The sequence below is a fragment of the Crassostrea angulata genome, chromosome 9, assembly GCF_025612915.1.
Source record: "Crassostrea angulata isolate pt1a10 chromosome 9, ASM2561291v2, whole genome shotgun sequence".
Classification (NCBI taxonomy): domain Eukaryota; kingdom Metazoa; phylum Mollusca; class Bivalvia; order Ostreida; family Ostreidae; genus Magallana; species Magallana angulata.
The window spans coordinates 32,364,568-32,392,124 of NC_069119.1; the positions used below are offsets into that span (position 1 = coordinate 32,364,568).

Genomic DNA, 27,557 nt, shown 5'->3' on the forward strand with positions numbered 1-27,557 from the left:
TTTTTTAATTTACCAAAAAGTACAGTTTTTTTTTTATCAAATATCATTAACAAATTAAACTTGCTTCTTAACCATTCTTCAAAGTAGAGCCATATTTCTTTGACATGAAAATAGTCCACAAATAAATGTTCTATAATTTTTATATCTTGATTACAGAAAGAGCAGGCTGGCGAATCAATTATATTGAGTTTGAAAAGGTACTCATTTGTTGGCAAAATTCTATGTAAAATCTGGAATTAAGACCATTGAAATTTGGATTCTTTCGAGGTTTTAAATGGGAGTTCAAAAATATTATTCCATTATATTCCTGTATAAGCAAAGCCACTTTCTGTCCACTTATATACTGAACGAATTGATTCTTTTTTGCTATCGATGAGTACATAAAAACATTCTGAGGGAATTTGGAATTAATGGTCCATATTCTACCTTATTATTATTTGAGGCTGTTAATCTTTCAAAAACTGCTCCTTTCAAACTCCTATATTCTAGAAAATTGGTCTTACCATTTGAGTTTTCAAGAGTTTCAAGGCTTTCAAAATTGCCACAATATGCCTGTGTTTTTTTTCGAAAAACGGCATGTACAGTAGCCATGCGCTGTTTAATTTTTTATGAGTAAACAACATTAAATAGGAATCAAACACAAATAATTTTTTGTTTTATTAACGAATATTAACTTTAATCATAAGTTAAAGAAAATTAAGTGTAAAAGAAATCAAGATAATGCATAAATATCAAACCAGATAATTTACATACGAGTTAATATTTATTAATGAACTCGGCCAAACAAAAGATTGAATGGGTTGTTGAAATACTTACTAAATATACTTAACGCAAAGGAGAGAATGGTTTGAAAAGATAAGCACTGACATGATACATCAATGTTAACAATTGTCACTGTTCTTCTATTGAAAAAGGGTTTGTTTTTTTTAATTCACATTTTGCATTGTTTAAATAAAATCTACTTGTCGTTGTTTTAGAATAAATCCTAGTATTGCGTAAACAAGTTACAAAACGAAAAAAAACGTACGATCACGCAGGATCACGCACGGTTAAAAATGCTAACTAATTTTTCTGATACACGCACGACCCCGCAAGTTACACGAACGATTTAACACGATAAGCTTGTCAACAATAATGTTGTTACCAAAGTAACTGATCGTGAAGCTCTAAAGATTTTTAATGCAAACTGTAAGGATAAAATTAGGATTCATCCAGTCAGTTTGATGATGCAAACTGCAAACTTTATTACAACTGTACATGTAGCCTTTTTAAAAAAAAAAATGCGTTCAAAATCAAAGAAAAGTGTTCGATTGACAAGATTTATAATATACCACAGTGACTATGAATTTGTTTATTAGATATATTTACAAAAAACTGCAAACGCCGTCTAACTAAGAGTCATTTGTTGATAATTGTCTAAATATTTTTTTTTAAATAATGCAAACCTTCATGTATATTTTCATTAAATATGATTTGCTCAAACAAAGGGAAATGGCTTTGTATTTTGGGTTAAAATAGCTTTTTTCGTAATAGAAACTAACGGAAAAAGGATTTAAAAAAAAAATCTTTTCCCTGCGTGAACAATATTGCTTTTGGGGTGGTTTTAATATTGTTATTTAGCATATTCATACCAAACAGTTTGCTGTTTCACAAAAAGTTTGTTGTTTCACGCGAGAGTGGGCGGGGGGATAAGTCTACAAATCAAGATACATTCCAAAACAACCATTTTGCTGTGTAACCTTTTATAAATTAATTAGAATTATGAATTAAGATAAAACTTGACTTTGATATCTAACGTAAACATATGATTATTATCATTTTATGCATATATTGCCCGCTAAGTAATATTTTTCTCGCTCATAGAGACCAATTACAATGAGAACATTTTTAGACCTCCTGTATGCAAAACTTCCGTTATTTGATTACAAATTGTTTTCTATTAGGAATCAATTAGAAATTGATCATACTTTTTACTAAATAAGTTCGAATTCCGCTGGGTCTTTTATAATTTTTACCTCTCCAAAAAATATTAAAAACATATTCTTTTTAATTATATTTTGTAAAATATAACAATTTTTAAAACGGTGAAGGTATTTTGGTTTCTATTTATATTTATCTTCATTTATAGCGACAGTTGTCCCATATAACCTTAACACGTGATGAATATAATTATGCCTTTCAGTCAAGTAAAAGAAGACTAAAGAGTAACTGTAAGCCATCCAGTCCCCTTTCCAGACAAATCAGTTAACATTCAGTTGAATGAATGGCACAGATTCTTGCGTGAGTTTTTTTTTTAAATTATTTCTAGCAGTCATTAATTTTTGACTGGCCAACGTGACCCCATCTATTAGTTTCAGTCGGCCAGGATCTCAAACCGGAAGCCACGCGTAGAACATATGAATTGAGTCTACGCTTAGTAAAATAGCGCAGAGAGATTTCATGTTTTCATGCAATTTAGTTAATATTAAAAACAAACATTAAATCTTTCTAAGCGCTCTATGTTTTATCCAAATTATGTAAGAAAATAGACAAATAGTTTTATTGATCAATGGCGATTCATTTCACTGATTAGTAGAAGGGACGAAGGTTGAATTGAAAAAAAAGGTTCACAACGCTCTTTGCCTTTTTGAAATGTAGAGAATTTTATTTTAACACTCTATAACCTGAATAGTACCAAACCTCATGTGCGAGCTGTAAATATGATCACAGCTGGCTTACATATTAATGCGTTCTTCATTTTCTCTCTCAAAGACTACCAGTCCACTTGCAGTATGACTACTGTTCATTTCTAGAGAATTTTACACATAGTTACTAACAATAAGTCTGAGTATTTTCGTTCATGGACTCTGTAGTTAATAAAACTGAATTTAGATTCTGACCTCTGCATTTTAAGCTAAATCAATATAGATTATACATTATCTAATGCGTCAAACAAATAAATCGTTCAAAATATATTGTTCTTTAATATCTTAATGTGTATTTTCAGAAACTCGGCTGATCTTTCTCCAATCGGCGATTATTTCACACCAAGATTAGATTTATAAATTAAGAAATAATCTACGTTGTCATATTTTAAACATTTAATTTACCATGTGGTAGTAAATTTAAAAAAAAGACTTGTCACAATTTTAAGAAAATTAATCTTATCTCTTTAGGTTTCATTTCAAAATGCAGATACTCTACTAAAGGAATATATTAGAAATCCTCATTTTACACACTTTGAAGCAGATTTTGAAAATAATACAATAGCAATTTTCCCTCAAATTGTGAGATGTGATAAATAGTAAAATCATTTTCTACCGTATATGTAAATTGACTAGATTCTACTATCTGGTTTTAAATGAGGGTCGTCTTAGAATATAAAAATGCACTAAAATTTGCAGTATATTTTGAATATTACAAATGTACATAGGTAAAACAGATTCATTTAAAAATGTAGGATAGCATTATAATGTAAATAACATTTAAATGCCCTTCGATTTTTAAATTTTCTTTTATGTTAAATCCTCTAACGTACATGTACATGTACTCCTACAAAGTTTTATATGTTGTCATAACGTATTAAAGCACAATGGCAAAGCTCATTTACTGCTCCACGCAAAGTTGTTTAAAAATTCCTTTAAAAAGCTTTGTTTAGTTTTAAAAAACCCATAAGAAGAATAAATACATTGTATTTTACGCGCAAATACACGCGGAAAGGATTTTTTAAGTTGGCCTCCTTGATAGTAATAATTCTATTTTTGATTACTTTTATCTCCCTGTGAACATTTGGATTGCTTTAAAATAATATTCATCATTTTAGATTCAACATGAGGAAGCCATGGAAGCTTTCAAAAGCTTTATTAATTACATTAGGCTGTGTTGGATTTGCGCTAATGATAATTTTTCCAAAAAATCATTTGACACAAAAAAGACAAAACACAGAGGAGGTCGCAGTCATCATGCGCACATTTATTAAATCTAACATTGAAAATGCAAGCATAAAAAATTATATTTTGCAACCACATGGAAATTCACAAAATACAAAAGACAGAGACAAGCGTTATTCACAGGCCAAACAGGACGAAGTAGTATACGGTATCCTTCAAAAGAAGAACGGTTTTTTCCTTGAAATTGGTGCACACGATGGTCAATATATCTCCAATACGCTTTGGTTAGAAAAACAACACAACTGGACCGGTTTGTTAATTGAAGGGAATCCTGATCTATGCAAAGAAATAGACAAATTAAAAAGAAATGCATGGCGTTTATGTGCCTGCTTGTCAAATTCTCAAACAAATATTTCTTTCATCAAAGGTGGCGATATAGGTGGAATCGAAGACCACCTTGATGAACACCACATGAAAATATTAGATCGAAAAAATAAAATCTTTGTTCCATGTTTCGCCATAGAACAGATTTTAAACAAAATCAGCGTCCATCATATTGATTTTTATTCCTTAGATGTTGAAGGAGGCGAAATGCCTATATTAGAATCAATGCGATCTAGTCTTAAATATGGAACGTTAACAGTCGATGTGTGGTCTATTGAATACAGAGTGTGGGACGATCATCAAACTCTTGTTGAAAAATCAAAAGAAAACTTGAATTCCTTAAGAAAATATTTTGATGAACTGGGAGGCTATTTTGAACATTCGCAATTATCAGACGATGATAATACAAAGGATGGATACGCCCTTGACGTTGTGTTTGTTCGTATCGGAAAATGGTGTAAAACAAAAGTAAAATTTCCAAATGGGACTGACTGTCCAAAAAAACCAGAAAGCGTATCGAATTGATGACTTTCATCTACATCCCTTTCCCACTGAGAAAGTAAAGGACGCAGATAAGCGATATTCCCAAGCTAAACAAGATCAAGTTACATACGACATACTAAAGAGAAAAAGTGAATAGAAGCTCAAGATGGGCAATTTCTTTCAAATACGCTATGGCTAGAAAGACAACATGCTTGGACTCGACTTTTTATCGATGCAAATCCAGATTTATGTCCAAAAATTGATAAATTGAAGCGACATGCTTGGAGACTGTGTGCATGTCTCTCCACTGCTTTGGGTTCGGTGATATTCATAAAAGGAGACACAGTTGGTAGAGTGGAAAGTCACATCAATGGACATCATATGAAAATGGTTCAAAAGAGGGACAAAATGGAGGTCCCTTGTTATAGTTTGGAGGATGTTTTAGGTGAAATAAAGATATATCATATTGATTTTTTCTCTCTAGATGTTGAAGGTGCAGGAATGGCAGTGCTTGAGTCTTTGAGAGATGGACTGGAAACAAACAATTTTACGGTGGATGTGTGGTCCATAGAGTACTGTGTTTGGGACGGGAAACTAGTTGTCTATGAGAAATCTCTGGAAAATTTGAATTCTCTTTAGTTAGAAGATACTTTCATAGTACATGTATCGGTGGTTATAGTGAACATTCACAGTTATCTAATGATGAGAACTTCAGCGATGGCTATGCTTTGGATGTTGTGTGTGTAAGAAACAAAATATTATGTTAAAATTATAAAACATTACCCAACGGTATGGCATGTTCAAACTGAGTTTCATTGACAGCGTTACCATTTGCATTCACGTACTTGATTGATTTTTTGGATATTGAATTTGATACAGATTTTTATAAAATAACGATTAATTGAATAATTGAACGATTTTCGGGTTTTAATTGACCACTTGGTACTTTAAGTGTTTAAAGTGTAATTATGGCATTGTATATTTAACTTTTACTTCATAAATATCGTTGTTGCAATCCTAAATATTTTGTTCTATCAGCTCGACAAAGTTTGTTTTGGTGTCTCTTTATTTTTTCTTTGTGTGCATTTTTTTACATTTCTAAATTCCCAACTCACTTAAGTTGGATACTTCAATTCTTTTTTAACAAATTTCATCTGCCATCTGTGTGTTCCAATATTGTGTTCTTCTGCTAAAATTCATTTCTAAACAGATAAGTAGATATGAACAAAGCTTGCAAAAGAATATATTTATCAATCATACATGGTCTTAAGTTGAGATTGTGAAGATATAATTTAAGTGTTTCCTTTTTTTAAAAAATTCTTGAATTAAATCAAATAACCAAACATGGCAAACATTATAAGCAATTGACTGAACGAATTGATTACGATTTCATTGTTTAGGTGGAAAAATACTTTTAAGAATGATCTTAAAGTTGTTTATTAAAAATGTATATTCCATGACTCTCAGAAAAGAGGTTCTGGCTCAAGTGTAGGTCAGAAATGTCATACAGTGTAAATGCACATATCATGTTTAAACATTTTTTGTCTACTAACGCCATATAAAAAAGTCTTTAATTCTTCCAACACTATTGAACGGAAACTGCATATTAAGCATTAAATGATATTCCTCTCTTTTCTTGTCTTAACTGAGGAAGACGTAAAGAAAATGCTGATCCATCTTGACACAAGTAAAGCTTGCGGTCCTGATCTCATAAATCCTAGGCTCCTCAAAGAAGCTGCATCTATTCTCTGCTATCCTTTAACAAGGCTCTACAATAAATCTCTCAGTACTTCTTATTTTCCAGCCCCTTGGAAAATGGCCCACGTCATTCCTATTCATAAAAAAGGAAATACCAACGACTTTACCAACTATCGTCCAATCTCTCTTCTCTCTATTTCTGGCAAAATTTTTGAACGATGTGTCTACAATTTCATTTACGAATATTTTCAGAAATTCAATATCATTTGTGAAAATCAATCAGGCTTCAGACCTGGTGATTCCACAGTTAATCAATTAATAGATATCACAAATGACATAGGCAAAGCTCTTGACTCCGGAAAAGAAATCAGAGTTGTATTTTGTGATATTAGCAAAGCTTTTGATAGAGTGTGGTACAGGGGCCTACTGTACAAACTTGCAAACGCGGGGATATTTTGGTCATTATTAAAGTGATTTGAAGTTATTTGAACAAAAGAAAAGAACGAGTAGTTCTCAACTCGGAAAAGTCAGACTTGGGTTTTATAAAATCCGGTGTGCCACAAGGATCTATATTAGGGCCTTTACTTTTTCTAGTTTATATTAACGATATTGTTTCCGATATCCAATCATCTATTAGAATGTTTGCTGATGACACAACGCTATACGTTATTGCTGATGACCCAAAGTCAGCTGGACATGTTCTTAACAGTGACTTCTCAAACAACGGACAGTGGGCATTGCACATAGATGATATAGTTAGAAAAGCCTCCTCACGTCTACAAATTTTAAGAAAACACAAGTATGAGCTAAATCGTAAATCATTAGAAACTCTTTATTTTTCATACATTCGACCAATTCTTGAGTATGCCGACGTCATCTGGGATAATAATACAGCTGAACTAGCACAAAAGGTAGAACACATTAGTATTGAAGCAGCCAGAATCATCAAAGGAGCAACTAAGTTAAGTAGCATCCAAGATCTCTATACAGAAACGGGATGGGAAACCCTTCAAAGTAGGCGTCACAACCATAAGATTTTGCAGTTTCACAAAATAGTTCACGGTCTCGCACCACCTTACCTCACCAGCCTAATCCCCCCGAGAGGTAGCGATACTCACAATTATCCTACATGAAATGCAGAACGTATCACTCAGGTCAAATGCAACACAATGTACTACCAAAACTCATTTCTTTCATCAACAACAAAACTCTGGAATAATCTCTCTTCTGCCACGAAACAAAATTCTTCCCTATCAAATTTAAAGCGCATACTGCAAACCAAAAATACAATTCTCAAATACTATTATTTCGGTCATCGTAGAGTACAGATTCTTCATACCAGGCTTAGACTTAAATGTAGCACTTTAAAACATCACCTTTTCTGTCGCAATATAGTTAAAAACCTACTCTGCACATGCAGAAAACCCGAAACTACTGAACACTATCTTCTTGAATGCCCCCTATATACCAATGCAATAAGGTTGCACTTGAATACTTTACCTTTCCATACCGACGTCAACATATTATTATATGGGGATGCAAATCTTTCTTCAGCAAATAATGAAACAATTTTCAAAGCAGTTCACAAATTTATTTCAGCATCAAAACGTTTTCAAACATAAAAATTTCTCACACATCCTACATCTTTTGTATTATCTTACTCACCCTGCATCTTATTTTTTCCCATAACGCATTTTTCTCATACACATTGTTAGTTTAGACGTAAATTTTTCATAAACGTGATTACAAACACATTCCAACCTGGGCACTTCAATGATTTATAATTTGTAAATTATCAGGAGACGGATTAATATAAGTGTTTACTTGTTTCCGAATCCTTGCCTAATTATGTATCATTGTATATTTTGTACGTTGTATTCATAATAAACTATGGTTTACACTAAAGGATATTCAGCTGTCTTTCTGAATTGAACGTTTTATTATACCTAAGGTAGGGAATTCTTGCTCCAAGAGTTGTTTAAAGAGAACATGATTATTATAATAATTCAATTTCATATTCAGTTTAGTTAATAAAATCTGTGTTCAAAAATTACACTACAGTAGAAACACCATACACCAGACTAGAGGGTATTTGACCTCCCGTATGAATGTATGTTGCCCATTGTTTTATAACTTTACTAAAAATTGGAAAATATGACATTATGATGTTACATTTCTTTAACCCAAATACAGAATAAACGGCAAAAACATCAGGTTTAGTTATGAGCATGTGTTTATTTTGAAATAAAAATAAATACTACATTAATAAAGCAGACGCCAATAAAATACATTTAATATTAATATTAATATTAACGAACAGCGACAACCAAGTTTGAAGGTATGTTCATCTGGTACACCCTGTAGTTGACGCTTGTATTCGTCTACCTCATGATTCTATCAATGTTGTACTGGGAGCGGATCTATATACCTATATAACATTCAATAAAACAACTTAAATACTGCAACTAAGAAATATTTGTATACATATAAGACTTCTTGGAAACACAAAAACTGCTCAATCATACCATTCAATTTGACTTCTCTTTACAAGTTTAGCCAATATATAAAGTTTCAATATGAAAATTATATAAGAGTTACCAAAGCAAGAAATAAAAAACAAACAAACAAACAAACAAAACCAACGGAGACAGTTATTTACTCTAAATTGCATAAAATATTGATTCATATATACATTTGTAAATAGCCTCCTTTAAAACGTCTTCTTTGTGTTAAAGTTAAGTGATAGCACATGCTAAATTTTTCATTTAATCCCCTAAACTTAAAATGAACAATAAAGATGAAAGCTGTAATATAGGCTATATTGCATGAAAAATAAACTTGGTAATTTTTCATGTTTGATTTTATAAAGCTCATTTTATTTTATGTTTTGGGTTAATTATTATTGTTCGTAATGTCAGTTAACACAGAAACAAGCATGTACGTAAAGACACGGGTTCTAAAAGTGAATTTACCTTTCAGTACTAAACAATGTGGTGTGGACGCCAGGAAACCCCAAGATATACGCCATTGCTAGTTTTGAAATATCGCCTTCATTTTACTAATTTGTGAATTTAAAAAAACCGCTTTAACTATTCAAGACTATACAAGATCAGTCAATTTATTATCACCAAATATTTTGTTTTTCTAATTCATCAATTGTGCACAATGAAATTCTAAAATTGTTAAGTTGCCCTTTATATCTATGAATAACGTTTCTCAAACAGAAGCAAACCTGTCAATTCTTAATCTTTTATTTATTTTGTTATATTAAAGACATGATTCCAATTATCGTATTTACAAACAAGAACAAATTGATAGCAATATGACTTAATATCAGTAAATAACGTACTCAAAATGTGCAGTAAAGTTAAATTAGTATTTTATTGATCAGTGACAAGGACAACAACAATCTTACTCTACAAAATGATGCTGATTTAGCACAAGTATCCCGTATGAATGTATGTTGCCCATTGTTTTCAACCTTATTATACATTAGAAAGTATGAAAGTATGATGTTACGTTTCTTTAACTCCCCCCCCCACCCCCACCCCCCCAAAAAAAAACAAAAACAAAAACAAAAACAAAACAAAACAAACAAAAGCAAAATAAAAATAAAAATAAAAAAAAAATTAAAAAAGGACAAAACCAAAAAAAAAAAAAAAACATCAAAATAAAAAGCAACCCCCCCCCCAAAAAAAAAATACAACAACAAAAAAAAACAAACAACAAAAACATCAAGTTTAGTTTTGAGCATGTGTTTACTTTGAATAAAAAATAAAAACTGAATTGATGGACCAGGCGGCTGTAAAATAATATTAATGAACAGTGTCATCCAAGTTTGAAGGTATGTTCATCTGGTACACCCTGTAGATGACGCCTGTATTCGTCTACCTCTACACTCTCCCAATGGTGTACTGGGAGCGGATCTATATACCTATATAACATTCAATAAAATAACTTCAACAAAGAAATATTTGTATACATATAAGACTTTCCTGAAACTCAACTACTGCTTAATCATGTTATTCAATTTGACTACTCTTTACAAGTTTGGCTAATAGAGTGTCAATACGAAAATTATATAAAAGTTACCAAAAACAAAAACCCCCAAAAAAACCAAAAACAAAAACAAACAAAAAAAATCAGTATGAATCAAATTATTTTATAATCAATTCGACATATCGTCTTATAAAATTAAGCAATCATTACTATAAATTGCACATAATAATGAATCTTATATACCTTTTAATAACCTCCTTTAAAACGTCTTCTTCTTTGTGTGAGAGTTGAGTGTTAGCTCATGCTAAATTTTTCCTTAAATTCCCCAAACTTAAGATGAAAAATAAACGTAAAAGCGTTGATAGAGGCTAAATTGCATGATTGAAAAGGTTGATAAGTATATGTAGTTATGGAGAGAGATGAACAATCATATGGAAAATTATATGTAAATCATTAAATCAAAAAATAAAGTTGGTATTTTTTTATGTTTGATATTTTATTAATCATTATTGTTCGTAATGTTAAATGACACAGAAGCAAGACACGTTTTTTAAAACTGAATTTACCTTGCAGTACTAAACAATGTGGTGTGGACGCCAGGAAACCCCAAGGTATACGCCATTGCAAGTTTTGAAATATCGCAGTCATTGTCCTAATGTGTGAAAAAAAGAAACGCTTTGACTATGCAAGGCTCTACAAGATCAGTTTATCTATTATCACCAAATATTTTGTTTATCTAATTCATCAATTGTGCACAATGAAATTCTAAAATTGTGAATTTGCCATCATATCTTTGGGTAACGTTTCTCGAATTGGAGCAAATTTGTTTATTTTTTTTCATTTTGCTAAATTAAAAAAAAGACATGATGCCATTTAGGTTATTAAAAAAGAATTGATAGCAATATAAGTTATAATCAGTTAATAACGTACTCAAAATGTGCAGTTTAATGATTTTTTTATTGATCAAAGACAAGGACAACAACAACAATCTTACTCTACAAAATGATGCTGATTTAGCACAAGCATCTTTGATATCTTTTGTTGCAGGATGCCAGTTTGATGGTCCTTGATTTGATAAAGACCCATTCCAATCAGTGAAGCATTGATAATGCGTATGCCTCTTTCCTGTCAATGTCAATAATTAAATCATTGTGAACTGTAGACGGTAGATACAATGGTTTCGTAAATATTTCAAGACATCACTTTTTCATAGATTTTAGGGATGCTACAATTCGTGGCTAATTGCAATGATCATATCAACATAATCCGTCAATGTTAAATGCTCTGATTGAACGTTAAATTTCTGTGGATTTACCAAACAACGAAATCCACGAAAACTGGTATTCAGCAAATAAGAATGACACCACAAATTATTTGAAATTAAAGTAATTATATTTTTATAAATATTCATTTGCTTTAGCTACGAAAGGATGATATTGAATAAGGATTTTCCTTAATTTTTGTTAAAGCTATTGTTAAATTTTGTTAAATTTTGCTAACAATAATATAATAACCATAAATGAGAAAGTATGATTCTGGTGGAATGGTTATGTTTTGGTAGCAATTGAAATCAATTAACATAAATATTTACATCACATCACAATTATAAACTACTTACTAATTATCCTTTTTTTTTTGGCTACAAATGTATCTTTCTCAATGTTTAATCTCTTTTATAGTCATCTCTTATTTGGCAAAACTGAAATTGGTTTAAATATTTAGAGTGCTGATAAATCTATCAAAATACAATGTTTTGAATATTTAGAGACTAGAAGAAACGTTCGATTCCCACAATCGAAGGCTGTGATACTTATGGAAAGGTAAATGTCATCATTGGCATTCATCTGAAGTTTTAAAAGCCATTATAATAATAGAGGTTAAATTACAGAGTGATAACAAGTTCCTCTCTCTTTTCTCTTTATGGTTTTAGCTTTAGGAATATGTAAATTTGTTATATATTCCCACAAAATTTACATAAAATGTCAATAGCTATAATTTATTGCTTAAATCTTCTCCAATTGTAAAGTTTTGTTGTCTTTCAAACATTTTTTTTCTTTCTCTCTCCAGTAATTTTTATAATATCAGTAGTGGGCAATACGAGATTTTTCACACTGTAACAACACACACATTTCTTCATAAATGCAATGTGTTCTAAGGTTTATCGTATATCGCATTCTGACGCTAGTCTCAAGGTTTAATGTTTTAAATAAGGATCAGCATATATTGTGTGTAGCGGATCTATATATGTAGCAAGACCTTGATTGTTAATGTAAACCATTAAACTGCCCCGCCAAAAGTATTTATCTTTTTAAACTATGACTCAAAGTAAATCTTAAAAACGCATTAAACAAGGTATATGTACAATGCACGAATCACGAATAAAACATATCAAATATTCTTTTTTGGTTTTATATATGATATCACTTTTTCTGTCTGTTTTCCTATAATACTCTCTTTAATTCTAACTATATATTGGTTTTTTCGTTAAATCTGTTCTCATTTTTTCTCTTTTCTCTCTCTCCTTTCACAAATAACATAAGTATCAAATCATACAAATACGATTTAATTTCTCTCAACTCTCTCTCTCTCTCTCGTTTCTTTCTCTCATTTCTCTTTCTATTCTCATTTCTCTTTCTTTTCTCGTTTCTTTTTCTATTGTCTCTCTCTCTATCTCTCTCTTTCTCTATCTCTCTCTTTCTCTTTCTCTCTCTCTCTTTCTCTCTCTCTCTCTTTCTCTCTCTCTCTCTTTCTCTCTCTCTCTCTCTCTGTGTGCAAACAACACAAGTTTTCAAGCTTATTTCCAATGATACAGAAGTATATCGATTAGTTTTCATGTCTGCTCATGATTGATATATGTTCAAGTATTTTTAAATACTTATTTCAGAGGCATGGACATTCTACACAAGGAACTTAAGTTTTCCTCGAGAAATGTAAAGAAAAGTGATTTCATCTTTGGACTAACATATTACTTTTTTATGTTTATGTATATTGTATACTTTCTTCAGTAAGAGGGATGTGCGGCCATCTTGTACATTTGAGGATAAGACTGTAAACATATCTTGAATTGGCTTGTTTCTGGCTTGTTTCTAAAGTTTTCCTCGAGGAATGTAAGAATAGTGATTTCATCTTTAGACTAACATATACCTTTTTATGTTTATGTTATGTATATTGTATACTTTCCTCCTTAAGAGGGATGTGCGGCGATCTTGTACATTTCAGGATAAGACTGTAACCATGTTATGAATTGGCTTGTTTCTGCCCGAAACCGGTCAAATATGTAGCAAAAAGATATAAAATCAATAATATGTAGTTCTACATGTCATTTTGTTTAAAAAGTGTGCATACAAGAACAGGACAATACCTTTTAAATCACTCCGAACAGATGTCGAACTACGAAGATACAGACTTATTTTGAAGACTTAAAAATCTGAAAAGATATGAAGGGGGTTCATTGACGTACTCTCTACAGCAATTTGTTGAGAATAGGTTTGAATCTCGGTCATTTAAGTTACAAAAATGACACTAACACAACAGATATATACTTATAAACACAGTGTGTATTTCTGTGCGTTTATTCTACTTTATACGTTTCTGTCTGTCTCTCTATCTCTCTCTTCTGTTCCTCTTCTTTTTAAATCTCGTTATTCTTAAAGTCTTAAAGGGGAAGGAAACTAAAAATATGTTGTACAATAAATAAATTAATTATCATCTACTATAATTGTAAATCGTATTTATTTTCATTAAAAACCCCGGAACAATGAATAAACCAAGAAAATCGATCGCTTAATTTAAATTTCCTGCCGCCATGGGGGCTACCATTTAACTTTAATCTATGACGTCACACCATCTACTCCGGTTTGTCTTATCAACATAACATCATGATATTCGCTCTAAATGACAAGTTCTGGAAAATTTGAAACAATATTGATTTGAAACCGTTCTTTTACATTTGCAAACTACAAACTAACGTCAAATGGAGCATGTTCGTTGAAATCTAAAAGCGGAGGTTAGTGTTGGAGAAATCTCCGCGTAAATGTGGAAATTGTCAACATATGCCAAGTATCATAGAAAATGTCTGCCGTCGTTATTTCGACATGGTAATTCTGACTTTAAAGAATATATCTTAAACATCCCGATTACAATTATAACATTTATTCAGTTAGCGAAGAACTTGACTTGAAATAAAAAATTTAATCGAGGTCGTTTTCAACTTTGAATGATAGCAGATTAACAGCTGTCATTTACTTATAAAAATGCATATATTTATGCATACAATGATACATGTATTTATTCTTTAGATTGACGTGTGAACTCAAACATTATCAATTTTGTTTAGTCGATTATTTGAGTAACAAATAGGTATAAACCAGCGTTAATTATATTCAGAGCACTGTGTACATTCATTTGTATATGTAAACCAAACCGGAATAGATGGTGTGACGTCAAAATAATTTTTGTTTGGGGTTTTTAATACAAAAGAGTTCTACATCATGTCAGCCTCCAGTAAATACGATTTCTCCAACTTCAAACGCTCATTAAAGCTTAATTACGTATCTTATTTTCAAAACAACATGACTACGTGTGATAATTTACAACACTTTATTAAAATAGATAAATTATGTTTTTGAATTTCCTTCCCCTTTAAACATGACAATATACAAAATATCTATCTGGTATGCATTTACCCCGAAACTGTTTTTACATATAATAATTCATTATGACTTCTCTACCTGAAGCCTTTTCTTTATATCTTTCAATGCCTTAACCTAGAAAACCACACATTTACATTAATAAGATAATATATGAATTATTCTTAAACAGTTAGCTTTGAATTTGATTTGCAATACGTGTTAAACTTTATGTTTAGCTTGTCAAATGTGGGAGAAGTTACAATTTCAAGACAGTTATTACACATGTCTTACAAGAATATCTTTTTGGGATACAGCGAAAAAACTTCAAATACTTCACCAATCGAATTTACGATGTACATGCGATGGCATATCAGATTTCACTTATCACATGTAAAATGTACACTTAAACATTTGCATTAATGTAAACATAATTTAGATGCCTTTATTTAATTGATATGTTTACTAACTAAGGCATGTACTTTTGTGTAAAGTGTGTTTTCTCAATATGTTCAAGTTTGTTGAACAAACGGGAGGTAACCTTTAATTTAGAGCTTTAAGATTTCAAAATCTTGACTTTGATATGCAATCTCAGGCTGGACATTTTCTTTTATAACTCATGTTTTCCCAAAATTGAAATTTCTTTATATCGTTTTGCAGTTATAGATTTTCATATAGTTTTATAAAACAGTGTGCTAGTTTCAGAAAGTTAGCAATATTATACATGTAACACCAAATTTTAGTATTTTTTCGATAAATTCAAATAAATTCACATTTTTTTTTAAATCATTCGTGTAAAATCTAAAAATTTTGGTTTCAAACACAAATTATATTCCTTTACAAAATATTCTAAGGAAAAATGCAATATTTACCACAAAAGTGAATTGAACTAATCAGTTTCTCATTTAAGATTTTCATAACAGTAACATTGTTATACACATGTTGAAAGTTTGGTTAGTGTTATCAAAAAGGAGTTTCAAAGTGCGTTCAGAATTTTTCTTCCTGGATTTTTTAAAGTTTGTGAATACAGAATGTAATATACCATGCCCGTATCCCAGTTATGAAAGAAACTGTGACCTTATTGTGATTGTAAAAAGTAACGTTGTACTGTAACAATGGGATGCATGCAAGGTAATGTTTTCAAATTCAGAATTATTAACCGATTTTTGAAATTGAAAAGATGAATGGATTATATAATGAAAACATTTTTAGTAACAACTGTTATACTACCAAAGATTACAGATTACATAAAACTCAAAACCACTACCCCTGTTGACAACATTAAAAGTCGTCTACGAAATAAGTAATACATGTATAAACGATTCAACATATCGAATTTATGTCATAGATAAAATGCACTTTTCGAAACACACATGGCAGATTTGTCTTAATTAATATTTTTTAAGGTCTTCCGTTTTCAAAATAAATACATTGAACATTGTCCTCTGAGTTTTATTTTTACAATTTCCCCCCTTTAAAGTTTCAAAAAAAATTATTTGAATTTTGTGCTTCAAAAATGCTGATTTTTGGTTGTGTTTTTGTCTCGTAGATGTTTAGTTTAAAATTTTCTCTGAACACGTACAGAACAAAATATGTGCAAAATATCAAGGGCTTTCACTTGACACCATTAAAAAAGGGCTGACCCTTTAAATTAGGGGTCTAGAGCCCTTAAAAGTCTTCGCTTTATAACTCAAAACTGGTTAATATTTTGTTATAGCTGTCGACAGAAAAGTTGTTTATTATGGTGTTATCAATGTCATTACAAAATAAGTTTGTACAGGTAATGCATAATATGAGTGTAAAAAGCTTGTCTTGTTAAGATGTACCTATTTTCATTTGGAAAGTAAGTGAATAGTCTTCGTGCGTATAACGGACATAAATTAACAGCTGGACGTGTACCAGCATATACGGGATACTTTAATTCATTAGAAAAGGTGTCTTTAAAGTATACGTGTACATGTTTTTCTTACAGCCTTTTTTTTTGGAGTCACCTCTGTTTAGTTCTTATAGTGGAAAACCGTTAAAAAAACAAAACCGTGTAAAAATAAACGTTCGTTTTCTTATCTAGTGAGATACATAAAATAGATTTTTTCAAAAAATAACTTCCATGAAATAGATTTGGGTCATTTTGCTGCATTCATTTCAAATCGACCTCATTTCTTAGTTGTGTGCGTCATAACGTAACTCATCCCTCGCCCGCGGCCGAGAAAATCGGTCGCCATGGTCGCGGCTGGACTACCTAGCGGTCAGCGGGTATCTGATACACAAGAGTTGCGTCTGTCATATGTGATTTTATTTAACTGCAAAAACAAGAAGCGTTTTTATATTGACTACACATCAAAGCTTACACTTCTTAATTTAAATTTAACGATAGAGTGTCAATTAAGAAATCGCTCTGTTAATTCATAAAAGCAATGCTATTCTCAAACTGAAGCAATATCAGACAAATAGATCAACTGTGGGATTTAAGGGAAAAAAGCTTATATTTATTTGAGTTTAGTCATAATACTGCAAACGTTTTAAACCTTCCTGGGTTCGGATCTCTCTATGTGTGTTTTACCTTTACGCAAGTTATCCGATCCCTCATTCGCGGCCGAGGAGATTGGTCGCGGCTGCACTACCTAGAGGTCAGCGGTTATCTAATTACAAGATATACTTGTTTGAGTTTATATACAAGAACTGTTTTTATTTTATGTTCTTAAAGTTTGTTCATCTTCAATTTATTTAATTAAACATATAGAATATATATTTAGGAGTCGTTCTAAAAATTGATAAAAGCGATATTATTCCAAATCAGAAACATCGTCAGACGTAAATCAATGGTGAATTTTGAAGTCTTAAGTGTTCTAAAAATCATACTAACTATGTTTTAGATAAACAACGAAAAACCACAAAGATTAAACTTTAAAATGATGATCACCCTTCGCACATAACCAAGGGGATACTGCGCGAGTTGACAAGTGATCTGCGGTAGCTTCGTGTTCTTCTACATGTACTTTATCACACGTGCATGTTTATTAATATTTTGTACGATCCAAACTATTTGTTTATTCGAGATTTTGACCTGTACATGTAAGAATAACTTGAGTTTTAACTTAAAAAGATTTTCTTTACCCACGAATATTTCCGCCAAATACTGCTGAGAGGTTTTACAGATATCGTAGAAAGTAGTTGACGTTTTCATAGCAATGCACAAAAATTAGAGAGAGAGAGAGAGAGAGAGAGAGAGAGAGAGAGAGAGAGAGAGAGAGAGAGAGAGAGAGAGAGAGAGAGAGAGAGAGAGAGAGAGAGAGCTGAAAATTGGAAGCAGAATTTAGAAAATAAAACACTCTCCAAGCGTTCAAGGCAGGATAAAAAAAATCAAATATCGAATTAACACATGCGATAGAGGCTGACACGATAAAAGAATTGTCCGGATTCTTATTTTAAGAATGTTAACATGAGTTTTTAAACAAGTTTTGTTTAGATTTTATCGGTTACATGATCACAGTGAAAGGGCTTTATTTTTTTTCAAAATGTGGCGAAATTCAATTTTGAGCGACTACTTAACATGTGTACTCCTCAATGTGTGTCACTTTCCCACCCGTGTGTTTATTCGGACAGTCTACGCTTATTCAATCCACTCCACGTGCGACCGAAAATCTCGTGTCGCTTCAGCGCACATAGCTCAGAATATTGCCCCCGGGCTGCAGATCAGCAAGTGTTATATAATTGAGTAACACATGGAGAGGTGCTTTCACTGCAATTGTTAAACAATAAGTATCTAAATATTGGATGTCAATCATCGTCACATTAAAGGTGTGATATCGTAATCAGAGAAAAAATAACTTGTTGAACACGCTAAACTTCTATAGTTATGCAGGCACGTACCATCGGGGGGGGTGGGGGGGGGGCTTTTTTTCCCCACTTTTTCTTGCAGTAACAATTTTTTTTTAAAATTTAGAATTTACCTATAAAAATTGAATTATCATGGAGTTGCCCCCCCCCCCCCACTTTTTTGCGAGTATGTAAAACATTTATATGAAAATAAGGAAATGAGGAGTGAAATTGAAGTTATATACTATATATTAGGATTTTGAAGATTTTGGGGAACTTTTAATTTTTTTTTTTTTTTGCTAGTCAAGATTTTTTGGATGGGTCTGCCCCCCCCCCCTTTCAAAAACGATGTTACGTTCCTGTTATGAATAGAATAAAATATATCAATATTATTATCAGAGACATAAATAACTTAATAAATTGAAAGGCCATGGTTCAATTGACTTGCAGACTATAATATAGCGACTTTTTTGCCTCCAAAAAATGTATGCACTTAATTGCGATAGATATGTGTTCTTGGGGATTATACTAAATTGTTATATGCACATTGATAAAAAAAAATTCATTTAAGTTGTGTAGTATGAGGTTGTAATCTAAATTGATTGACTTAAAACTCAGCTGAATATTTTATTTTTGATATGGCTTGTCAGAATGGGAGATTGTTAACTTGTAGCTTGTTAACTCTGAAAAAGTCTAGAACAGAAGAAATAAAGTCTTTATGGTTTTTGCTACATCTTCTTATTTATGTGTACGAGTATATAAAGCTATTTTAGATTTTGATTCACTATATAAAAAGTGTTGTTTTTCTGAATATAGGTCATTTTTGTGCCGCACAAAACGGGCGAAAAGGATTTTTATACCTCACGTAAATTAATTGGGGGGGGGGGTTAAAATAAAAATCACCTTGTCCGTCCGTCCGTCTGTCTGTGCAAAATTCGTGTCCGGTCTATATCTTTCTGATGGAGAAACATTGGAAGTTCTTACTTCATAAAAATATTACTTATTACCTGACGAAGCGTCATGACCTTAACCCAAGGCCATTAGGACAAAGGACAAGGTCACTGACAGGAAAAGTGCAAAATTTGTTTCCTGTCCACTGTGGAATTTCTTTCTTCACACAAAGATTGCTTATGACCTGAGAGTGTATAATGATCTGTCCCTAAGTCATGCATTTAAGGATTCTATTTCATATAAATAAAAGATTCCTTATGACCGATGATGTGTCATGAACTCGATCCAGGGTCAGTTGTGCAAGTTCAAAGTCATATTAAAAAATGCTTAATTCCTGTCTGTGTCATATCTTGTATTAATGGAAATGAGTAAAAGCTAAAGTTTGACATAAAAATTGCTTGTGACCTGTAAATATACCCTGTCTTGTCTGACTCACTATAAGAAAAAGAAGCATCCATTATTCTCTGATAGAGAAAAACGTGAGTTATGATTTTTTTTCTTAGCGGGGGTACTGTAGATTCCTTATTTTACGCGAGTACTTAATTCCGCGATTCAACGATTTACCATCAAATCGCAAGTACATAAAATCGCGATTGCCGAAATTTCATCAAAGTTTCATGTAGTTTACATGTGTCCCAAAATTAACAGCGAGATTTTAGAATTCGCGAGACGGGCTTCCCGCGATTTTACGCGGATATTAATTCCTCGCGTTTAATTAGGAATTTACAGTATCATTTGTGAGCTTGCTAACATTATCTTTTAGATGGTCCAGTGGGAGCACTGCCCCCGCTCTCTTTTTCCCTTAAGTTAACGTTTAAAAATAGATTTTTGGGGCACCCCCAACCGCCAAACACACACCTTTTATTATAATTATATTAATTATATGCATGTATATATATGATGTTCTTTTAAAGTTATCCTAAACGTAAAGTAAGTTAAACGAAGAACTTGCCTGGTATAAAAATAATACTTTAAAATTGAGTCTCGTTTTCAATTTTTTGAACTTACTATTATCATATTGATAATCCAGTCTCATTAAAACCATTTCCCTTCTCCTTACACTCGTCAGGGTCTGATAGACCTGTATCAATAACAGACCATTTCCACTTGACCTCAACATTTGCATACAATCTCAATATACTTGTATTTACCGAAGATATGCCTTTATCTGTTTAATGACTGGTGCAACTTTTCAATACTCAGTCTAGAGGTTACATAAAAAACAGGCATTCATTAATTTGTTTGTCTCCATTTGAAGGATTCCAATCACTTTTCTAAAGCTCTAATTGGTAAAAAAAAAATGGTCGTGTAAAGATGACCTTTATCAATACAGGGTCTATCAGGCTCTGACAAGTGTGAGAAGGAGGTGGTTTTAATCAGACTGATGGACAATCCTTTCGCGACACGAAGTTGCGACGGAAGACCTACTCCTTGCTTTGCAACGAGCTCGGCTCTAGTTTGTTGATCTATTTCCTTATAATACTATGTTCGTGAAAAAGATTATATCAGAAGAATATCTAGTAACCATGAATAAATAGGTAAAAATTATAAGATTTTGTGATTTTGCCCTAAAAAAGAAGTCAATTGCTTATTGTAAAATATCTAATATCACATATTTATTATGTATAAACTTGAAAAAAAAACAATCAAATTTTTTCCCACCTCTTACATCATTACACACGGGATAATTTTATATCTAAAGATATGATAATACATATAGTCAAAAGACCATATAAAACATATTCATCATTACCAAAGAGCTACATTTCTACAATGTATATATACATGTAGCATACACAGAATCTTTAAACAGTTGGCATTAAAATTTATGGAAAAATTAGGGGTTTATTCTAGCACAAATAATTTTTAGAGTATTTGTAATCTCAAGGCATTAGTTGCGCTGGTAGACTACCTTTAGGATGAAACAAGAAATTGATTTAGAGTACTTTTACAATTTTTGTGTTTGGCAATAATCGACTTATCGTGTGGTGACATGTCCGACTTCATTTATGACATGTACATTGTACACTTAAAATAATATAAAAAAATGTTCTGTTAAATCGCATATATATGTTCTGATGTTTACTGTTTAACCGAACATATTTTTTTTATTAACAAAAACAGTCAATTTGATACATTATACAATCAATGTGGATTACTAATGTTATTTTAAAAAGTCAGTATTTTATACGTGTGTGTATTTTTCATGTAAAATTACGACGAATGAATAATTCCATTTAGACAACGTTTACCATGAACTTGTTCCCGTGCTTTATGCCAATGGTGAATAGTTATATAGAGGTTATGTAATATTACTATGTCTAGTTCACAGATTAACACAATTATCAACACACTGTATAAAACGCCAGATTCGCTTTACAATGACACACGTACACTAACAATACACTAACCAATTATAGTCCCTTTCGTGATTAACGTTCAGCTTTTCGATTGAGAACACCGTTTCCCCTTCTGAGCCCCATCGTGTCTCTTATCTTAACCTGTACAAACTGTTCGTAAACATCGTTTTGAATCATAAACCAACATGCAATTTGAAAATAGGTGAGTAGCATTCAATATTTAATCATAAAGAATTTAAATTTATTAAGAAGGTGTTTGTAGAAAAAGATAAACAATGTACAATATATGATTAAAAACAACTTTAATTAATAATGTTTAACAAAATGGATACGTGTCAGTGTCTGCGTATGGCGGACAAATATAATCAGTTTTTGATTTGAAGAAACAAAATAATAACGTCCAGTAAAAGCAAGTGTATTTTGTTAACATTTGTTTTGATGATTATTTTAATTATTTTATAAATAAATAATGATGAAATATATAGTCTTCCAGATACCTATACACCAGAATTTCATGACAACCGTGCTGTTTTACAAATGCCCCACAATACTTTAGGAAAAACTGGATTGAAGGTGTCAAAACTAAGTTTTGGTAAGTGTAATCATTCTATTCATCACTATTTATTTGAATCTGTTGTGAATTTAATTTTATGTTGCTTCAGGTAATAAGGAGATTTTTGTCAGAATTTTTATAAAATTTGCCTTAGTTTAGATATTAGGAAGCCTTTCAAAATGCTTGAACTGATTTAAAAATAACACCATTTTGAATTTAAATTTTGTTATTCAAATGATTTAAAATTTAGTACAAAGCCAAATGTCAGTAGTAGTAATGTGAGCAGACTTCTTATAAAGGTTACACAACATTTGAAAACCGATCAAATGTTCATGTCAAAACTTAGTTTAGATTGGTATAATTATAATATATACTCAACACTATTCCAAAATATTTATTTGTTGCAATTTTGTTGCTGTTATTGCTATAAAGAAGATAAAATATAGATATTCTCTGAAACTCACTTTGTTTTTAAAAGAAAGGCTTTAGATAATTGCCTTAGTACCAGAAAACATTTTAAAGTGTTTCAACTAATTTCAAATAATTCCATTCGGTATGGATTGGAGTTTCTTCAAAACTTAAAATAAAAAAAAAACAAAAACAAGATATAGTTCACTCATAATGTAGCGGATAGAGGGTCCTTAAAAAGTCCATTAGCCGATCGAAATGTTAACCTAGGTTAATGAACTTCTTATAACTAACTCTCACTTAGATGTAACATAAGCCCCTTCTAAATGTCAAGTGTACGGCGATAACTAGTGAATTTAGTCTTCAATCACAACTATGAAAATAGATCTAATGACGATGAATTTAGGGCCCCATAAATGTATTTCAAAAACTAGTTTACGTTGTTGTCCCTAGAGGTGCCATCGGGTACTGTATTACATTTAATTTGCATCATTAATTTGCATTCATTCGTTAATATGAAAAATGGAGGTTTTTTCCATATTTTTTTTTTTTTTACAATTTTGTACTATCAAATTTTGTTTTTCATGCAGCATCAGGCTGTAAAATATTATTTGATGAAGTCTAAAAATATACGAAATACACTTCTTATAAAAAGCAAAAGTATGCAAAAAGAGAAAACAAATGACAGTAAGAGGCTTTTGTTACATGTATGTCATCTTTCTAAATTAAATGTCTATCTAACTGAATTCTAACTGAAATACCATCTTAAAACTGTAACTGTAATACTTATAATAAATGTCTCTGTAATAGATATCCATCTTAACTTTGAGATTACAATAACATTCTTTAAAGCAATATTCATTAAAATTGTGTTTTAATAAATACCATTGATAAAACGAGATAATATTTCCTTTCAGGGGCATCGTCTCTAGGAAACGTTTTCCGTTCAACCAATGAGAGTGAGAGTATAGAGGTGGTTCGTGAGGCCCTCCGACAGGGTATAAATTACATTGATGTTGCGCCTTGGTATGGACACGGGCTGGCAGAGAAGGTGCTGGGAAAGGTATGTTATATCAATGTTAAATACTTACAATGTAAAAGAAAATGCAAAACTGGCGTGTTTTATTTTCCATGAAATTTTATGTGAGGCAGATTTTCATGAGATAAAAAAACAAAATGTTTTGTTTAACTTTGATTTGGATACCATCGATTTGCATAGGTCAGACTCTAAATATAACCTCAAACAAAAGGTAAAGATCGCCTGCTTAATCTAAATTGATTGCAATCGATCGAATTTTCAAAGTGCATTTAAAATAGAAACGCCGTCTGAACATGTTATGTTTAATAAGATGAACTTCATACCATCAAATCACAGAGTGTACAAGTTGCTATAAACTTCTTAATTTTACCTCAGGCATTGGATGGCATCCCCAGAACCGCATATTATATTGCTACAAAAGTAGGCCGCTATCAACCGGAAGTGGACAACATGTTTGATTTTTCTGCTGAGAGGACGTTACGGAGTGTGGACGAAAGTTTACAAAGAATGGGACTCGACTTTGTCGATGTTATACAGGTTATCTCTTTTTTGCATTGTACAACATTAAGTCATCAATAGTGAAAATGGCAATACATTGTAAGCATTAGAGTAAAACGATGAATTTAATTCTGATGATAAATATTACAAAGGAAGGCTAGTTAAAAACGATATCGAAAAGGTATGTTATGAATTAAAAACAAAATTAATATATCTAAGAGTCAACTACTTCTTTTTTTCTTGAAAGCACTTAGAGTCAACTACTTCTTTTTTCTTGAAGGTCCATGATATGGAATTTGCACCTAGTCTAGATATTATAATAAACGAAACTCTTCCGGCGTTGCAAAAAGTTCAGCAAAGCGGTAAAGCTCGGTTTATAGGAATCACTGGATATCCACTCGGAAACTTTCGGTATAAAACGTTATGGTTATCTGTTTTAATTCTTCTTCTGTCCTTTTATTTCTTTCAATTTTTTTTTGTACAAAATTATTTTAAACTGGGGCAATTTGTTTCTAAAACTATACTATATTTTTAAGAATATACAGTCTATGATTGTATTTTTTTAAAAATGAAAAAAAAATGTATTAAAAACATTACGAGTTATCTCATTGTTTTTTATATACATTGATTTTTTTGAAACGTTGTATAATATTCAAAAGTAGATATTTCAGTAATTATCATAATGAAAGAATTTATTGTTGATTAATTAAACAACCAATATAAAGGAAACATTGTAACAATTGTCAATGTGTGTATTTGCTTAAAGCCTTTTTTAATTGTTGTAGAACTGTGCTCGAGAGAAGTACCGTAAAAATCGACACAGTTTTGACATACTGTAGGGCATGTATCCATGACAACGGATTGCAAGAATATATACCGTTCTTTCAGGTATATTCATCAAAATAAATCACCGCTTTTATCAATTTGTTAAAGCAAACAAAAATTAAAGAAAATCATCATTCCATATTAACCTATCATATTTATAGCAAATGAATATTTCAAAAAAAATAATTACTATCAAATAATTTATGGTGTCATTCTTAATCGCTGAATACCAATTGTCTTGGATTTTGTTGCTTGGTAAATAAACGAAAATTTGACGTTCATTAAGAGCAGATCACAATGACGGATTGATAGGATCATTGTCCACGAATTGTAGTATTCTTAAACACAGAAAATATTTGAATGGTTGATGTCCACAAATATTAGTGAAACCAAAGCATGTACCGTATACAGTTCTTAATGATTTGATTATGCGACATTGACAGGAAAGGGGCATAGGCATTATCAATGCTTCACCGATTGCAATGGGCCTACTTTCAAATCAAGGACCGCCCGATTGGCATCCTGCAACAAAAGATATCAAAGATGCTTGTGCTAGATCAGCATCATTTTGTAGAGTAAGATTGTTGTTGTTGTCCTTGTCTCTGATCAATAAAATAATCATTAAACTTTACTGAACATTTTGAGTACGTTATTAACTGATGATAACTTATATTGCTATCAATCTTTTTTACAACCTAAATGACATCATGTCTTTTTTTTAAATTTAGCAAAATAAAAAAAAATAAATAAATTTACTCCAATTCGAGAAACGTTACCCAAAGATATTGATGGCAAATTCACAATTTTAGAATTTCATTGTGCACAATTGATGAATTAGATTAACAAATATTTGGTGATAATAATTACTTGATCTTGTATAGCCTTGCATAGTCAAAGCATTTTTTTTATTCACACATTAGGAAAATGATTGCGATATTTCAAAACTTGCAATGGCGTATACATTGGGGTTTCCTGGCATACACACAACATTGTTTAGTACTGCAAGGTAAATTCAGTTTTAAAACCCGTGTCTTGCTTCTGTGTCATTTGACATTACGAACAATAATAATTAATATAAAATCAAACATAAAAAATTACCAAGTTTATTTTTTGATTTAATGATTTACATATTCTTTTCCATATGATTTCATAAGATTTTTTAACCTCTCTCTTTAACTACATACACTTATCAACCTTTTCAATCATGCAATTTAGCCTCTATCAAAGCTTTCACGTTTATTTTTCATTTTAAGTTTGGGAAATTTAAGGAAAAATTTAGCATGTGCTAACACTCAACTCTCACACAAAGAAGAAGACGTTTTAAAGGAGGTTATTAAAAGGTATATAAGGATCATTATTATGTGCAAATTATTGTAATAATTGCTTAATTTTATAAGACGATATGTCGAATTGAATCAAAAATAATTTGATTCATACTGATTTTTATTGTTTGTTTTTGTTTTTTGCTCTTTTGGGGTTTTTGTTTTTGGTAACTCTTATATAATTTTCGTATTGAAACTCTATTGGCCAAACTTGTAAAGAGTATTCGAATTGATAACATGATGAAGCAATAGTTGAGTTTCCAAGAAGTCTTTCCAAATATTTCTTTGTTGAAGTTATTTTATTGAATGTTATATAGGTATATAGATCCGCTCCCAGTACACCATTGGGAAGGTGTAGAGGTAGACGAATACAAGCGTCAACTACAGGGTGTACCAGATGAACATACCTTCAAACTTGGATGACGCTGTTCATTCAAAGCATTTTACAGGCCTCTGGTCTATTAATGCAGTATTTATTGTTTATTCAAAGTAAACACGTGCTCAAAACTAAACTTGATGTTTTTGTTGTTTTGTTGTTGTTGTTGTTTTGCATAATGAGGTTAAAAAAATGGACAGCATATATTTCTGTAGGGAGGTCAAATACTCTCTAGTCTGGTTTGTACTGTTTCTGCAGTATTTTAATCATTGAACACAGATTTTATTAACTACCCTGAACATTAACTTGAATAAATATCATGGAATAAAATACATAAAACTCTTTTAA

The 27,557-nt window shown here is 31.3% G+C and overlaps 1 protein-coding gene and 1 pseudogene across 2 annotated transcripts; both read left to right on the forward strand.

The window, feature by feature from the left end:
- Nucleotides 1-4,602: 4,602 nt before the first annotated feature.
- Nucleotides 4,603-7,123, forward strand: LOC128162508 (uncharacterized; annotated as a pseudogene).
- A 15,159-nt stretch (nucleotides 7,124-22,282) lies between these two features.
- Nucleotides 22,283-27,332, forward strand: LOC128163213 (uncharacterized). Of its 2 annotated transcripts, XM_052826757.1 has the most exons (10): nucleotides 22,283-22,390; nucleotides 22,674-22,780; nucleotides 24,067-24,212; nucleotides 24,564-24,725; nucleotides 24,967-25,097; nucleotides 25,472-25,574; nucleotides 25,955-26,086; nucleotides 26,432-26,517; nucleotides 26,765-26,851; nucleotides 27,151-27,332. In XM_052826757.1, the coding sequence occupies exons 1-10, from the start codon at nucleotides 22,374-22,376 to the stop codon at nucleotides 27,254-27,256; spliced, it is 1,077 nt and encodes a 358-aa protein (XP_052682717.1). In that variant the 5' UTR covers nucleotides 22,283-22,373; the 3' UTR covers nucleotides 27,257-27,332. The 2 variants fall into 2 exon arrangements, with proteins under 2 accessions (XP_052682717.1, XP_052682718.1); XM_052826758.1 differs by lacking the exon at nucleotides 25,955-26,086.
- The last annotated feature ends 225 nt before the right edge of the window (nucleotides 27,333-27,557 follow it).

Bases quoted from the DNA above. Each gene is read 5' to 3' on its own strand.
- LOC128163213 (XM_052826757.1), top strand. The intron at 25,575-25,954 runs GTATATTCATCA...CGACATTGACAG, and splicing joins AATATATACCGTTCTTTCAG to GAAAGGGGCATAGGCATTAT. The intron at 26,852-27,150 runs GTATATAAGGAT...AATGTTATATAG, and splicing joins TTAAAGGAGGTTATTAAAAG to GTATATAGATCCGCTCCCAG.